At 38.6% G+C, this 4,420-nt stretch overlaps 1 protein-coding gene across 1 annotated transcript; it reads left to right on the top strand.

Moving 5' to 3' along the window:
- The first annotated feature begins 2,291 nt into the window (after window positions 1-2,291).
- On the top strand, window positions 2,292-2,655 carry LOC123822751 (ATP synthase subunit g, mitochondrial-like). The gene has a single exon (XM_045844872.1). The coding sequence runs from the start codon at window positions 2,292-2,294 to the stop codon at window positions 2,601-2,603; it is 312 nt and encodes a 103-aa protein (XP_045700828.1). The 3' UTR covers window positions 2,604-2,655.
- The last annotated feature ends 1,765 nt before the right edge of the window (window positions 2,656-4,420 follow it).

The following is a 4,420-nucleotide window of genomic DNA, read 5'->3' as shown; positions in this document are numbered from 1 at the left end:
CACTCCACATTGTTCCCTGTGTGTGGCTGCCTGCTGGTGTATCATTGTGCATCTAAACTTCCATCAACTTTTGGGCAGTCAGAAAGAGTGAAGGATTCATGTTTTAACAACTGGCAGCAGGCACAGCTGCACAGGTGCAGTCAGCTGGTGTGGGTCCATGGGTGTCCAAGGCCCACCACTACATTTTTGAAGTCTTAACCCTCAGCTTAGATTTGAAAACTCAGCCTAAGCTTAACAGTCTGTCCCTTGTTACCAAAGGGACAGAAATGGCTTTAGCTTCAGAAAGGGAATGGAACTGATAAGATGAACATTCTATGCTTTTCTATGCACCACTCTGTTAAATATCCAGAAATAGCCTGTGTTTACTCTCAGTCTTCTATTGTCTTTCAAGTGAACATTGTACCCCAACTTGGAGAGTAAACTTCTGATCTATCCATGGAAGATGAGTGTGTGTGGATGGGGAAAAATATTGGTGTGGTTTTATAAATATGCAAAATCTGTGTAGTAAATTTTTTATGTAAAGGTAATATTGGTTGCAATATTTTTGAAAATTTACTTGTCATTTTAACTCTTAAAATGGCTTTTTCTTGCCATTCACAATTCATTAGTCATTTTGACTTTCATCCCCATACCTATTAGTTGAGAATTTTAAGTCCCCAAAATATCCCAAGTCCAAAATACAAATAAATGTTATCAATGAATTTAAACATTTCAAAGGTAGTCCCTGGTGACTTAGAGTTCAAATTTTACTTTGTAGAAGAGCATGCTGGGTATTAACAGAAGTAAAAACACACAATACTGAAAACATTCTGGTTGATACTAATAATCATTACTAATAACTGTTTTTCTGGAAGAAATTCCAGGCAGCCTTTCTTCAGCTTAACTCATGGCTATAATTTAGTTGGTAAAATGATGTTGCAAAGTTCATTCATCCAGCAGCCATTTATTGAAAATATACTATACATCAACTGTGTGCGATACAACACCATAGCCACCAGCCACACTACTGAGCACTTGAAAGATGGCTAGTGTGATTGAGCATTTAATTTTTTTTACTTATTTAATTTTAGTAAATTTAAAGTTAGGAAATGATACTCAATTCAGTTATTGGAAGACTTTTAAGCATGTTTGGAACAACTTGGGAGTGCAAATCTACTTTTTAACTCTAAATTATATGAAGTGCAAGTATAGTTCAAGTATTTACAATAAAAACTTAGCACTTTTTCCAAATTCAGAGGTACTGTAAGTGTAAAATACGCACTAGCTTTTGAAGATTCAGTGCAAAAATCACTGAAATATCTCATTAATATACTGATTACATACTGAAATGATAATATTTTTATATTTGGGGTTAAATAAAATCTCTTATTAAAATTAATTTTACCTGTTTCTTTTCATCTTTGAAACATGTGGCTACTGAAAATTTTTAAACAACATATGTGGCTTGCATTATATTGCTATTGGACAGCTCTGTGCTAGAGACCAGAGATAGAGTTGAAAATGATGTTGTCTATTCCTTGATCTCAAGAAGCCTATGACTTCATTTTTTAAATTTTAATTGTTGTTCAAGTACAGTTTTCTACCTTTTACCCCCATCCCAGCCCAACACCCCCAGTCCTCCCCACCTCCCTCTCGTTTCCACCTCCCCCCTTGTTATTGTCTATGTGTCCTTTTAAAAAAAAAAGATTTTATTTATTTATCTCTAGAGGGGAAGTGAAGGAGAGAGGAAGAGAAATATCAAAGTATGGTTGCCTCTAGTGCGTCCCCTGCTGGGAACTGGCCTGCAGCCCAGGCATGTGCCCTGAATGGGAATCGAACTGTGATCCTTTGGTCTGCAGGCCTGCACTCAGTCCACTGAGCTACACCAGCCAGGGCTGTCCATGTGTCCTTTATACTTGTTCCTGCAAACCCTTCCCCCTTTCTCCAGAAATTCCCTCCCCTCTCCCCTCTGGTCACTGCCAGCCTGTTCTCAATTTCAGTGTCTTTGGTTATATTTTGCTTGTCTGTTTGTTTTGTTGATTAGGTTCCTGTTAAAGGTGAGATATATGGTATTTGTCTTTCACTGCCTGGCTTATTTTGTTTAGCATAATGTTTTCCAATTGCATCCATGCTGCATCCATTCAATTGCATCCATTCAATTTTGATTAGCCTGAGCTATTCTCACCATCTTCTTTAGCCATTCGTCATCCTGTACAGCCCAACTGGTACCCAAATACTTGTGTGTGCCATTGAGCCTAAAGATTGATGTATTGAGCTGGCCTGGAGGACCACAGAATTTTCATCCGGCAACTATGGCCCAATTTGTCTGTAACCTTGCAGAGAAGGCCCCAATGCTGGTAAATGCTGCTGTGACTTACTCAAAACCTCGACTGGCCACATTTTGGCACTATGCCAAGGTTGAGCTGATTCCTCCAACTCCTGCTGAGATCCCAACAGCTATACAGAGCTTGAAAAAAATAGTCAATAGTGCTCAAACTGGTAGCTTCAAACAGCTCACAGTTAAGGAAGCTGTGCTGAATGGTTTGGTGGCCACTGAGGTGTGGATGTGGTTTTACATTGGCGAAATCATAGGCAAGCGTGGCATCATTGGCTATAATGTTTGAAGATCAACCTTTAACATCTATTTCTTTTCGGTTATTATTTGAATGTTCTTGGACCATGAATAATCAGAATGGTATTTGAATTAAAAAAAGATATTTCAAAATCAGTGTTTTCTATATCAAACACTTCATGGAAAGGTCAATTTCTCTTGATATTAGGTTGGGTTGTCTTTTGTTTTAATAACGTTAATACAACCTTTAACGGGAACCTAAACAACAAAACAAACACACAAGCAAAATATAACCAAAGACACTGAAACACAGAACAGGCTGACAGTGACCAGAGGGGAGAGGGGAGGGAATTTCAGGGGAAAAGGGCAGGGTTTACAGGAACAAGCATAAAGAACACATGGACAAAAACTAGGTGGGGGATGGAAGTGGGAGGGAGGTGTGGAGGGCTGGTGGGGGTGGGCTGCAATGGGAGTAAAAGACAGAAAACTGTACTTGAACAACGATTAAAATAAAATAAAACCTTAATACAGCTCTAAAAAAATTGATGTATTGATGAGTCAACACAAATACATTCATCTTACTAAAATAAATCAATCCAAAGGAAATTTATACTGATGCTAAAATAAAAGCCATTTTTACATACTATTACTAACATATTCTCATTGTTCTTTATTTTCAACACATTCCAACTTTCGTCCTTTCATAGAATTTAATGATACCCTGCTTGACCCAAGTTCCACACATTTCTGAACTTATTAAGATTTGAAAGTAGTCTAAAGAAAGGAGACTTTATTAGGTATCTATTAGTGCTTAACAGATCACCCAAATATTTAGCAGCCGAAAACAAGGAGCAGTTGTTATACCACAGTTCCTCAGGGTGAGGAATCTGGGTGTGGCTTAAGTGAATTCATCTGGCTCAGAGGCTCCCGCGGATTTTGATTAAAGCCAGGCCTGCAGGACCCACCTGGGAGGATCACCTTCTAAACTCACATTCTGTGGCTGTCATCAGGCCTCGTGTCCTCACTGGCTGTTGGCCAGAGACATTTTTTTTGTCAAATGGATCTCCTCATGAGGAAGCTCACAATATGGTGTTGGACTTCCCTCGGAGCAGGTGAATGAGAGGGGGTAGAGGGTAAGAAAGATAAAAGCCTTCATCTTTCTGTAACCTAACCTCGGAGATGTTATCCTGTCACTTTTGCCGTTTTTGTGCATGTTAGAATTGACTCATCAGATCCAGCCTACAGTCAAGAGAGGTAATTACACAAGGGCATGGATACTAGGAGGCGGGGATCCTTGGGACCTTTTAAAGGCTGCCTACCACAGGGAACAAACTAGTCGTGAACCATTTCAACTTTAACCCAAATCGGATAATGAACCCTTAAGTAAGAGTGATTGAAGCAAAGAAAGTCTTTAGTTAAAGCAACTCTTTTTAAATGGTTAACCGTAAATCTGGAGATATAATCAAATGTCTTGATACCTATGTATGTATATAGTGTAGTACTAACCGAAGACATTTGGTTATTGTTTGCTGGAATGCTGGGACTTTTAGGATTATGTTCATAGTATTTGAGGAAGAAATATATGAAATATGGTCCATCTCTAAAATCACAATTGTGACATTGAAATTCTCTGAAACTTGGGAGGTGAAAGAGGGCAAAGAGGGAATAAATGGGGGTGGAAGGAGACTGTGCAGATGATGTGTTATAGAACTGTACACTTGAAACCTATATGGTATCATTAACCAACATCACTCAATACATTCAATTTAAAAATTCTCCAAAACTTGTATTTCTTAAAACCTATAGCCAGAAGTGCTCAGGAACAGTTTTGTTCTTGGCAAGTGATGGTCACTCACCCTTAAAGACTTT

This window comes from Phyllostomus hastatus, unplaced genomic scaffold (assembly GCF_019186645.2).
Source record: "Phyllostomus hastatus isolate PE091 unplaced genomic scaffold, TTU_PhHast_1.1 phas_contig_41, whole genome shotgun sequence".
NCBI classification, from domain to species: Eukaryota; Metazoa; Chordata; class Mammalia; order Chiroptera; family Phyllostomidae; genus Phyllostomus; species Phyllostomus hastatus.
This window is presented reverse-complemented; position numbering and strand designations above follow the sequence as displayed.

What these genes read in the sequence shown, in the direction of transcription:
- LOC123822751 (XM_045844872.1), top strand. Translation starts at nt 2,292, where the DNA reads ATGGCCCAATTTGTCTGTAACCTTGCAGAGAAGGCCCCAATGCTGGTA.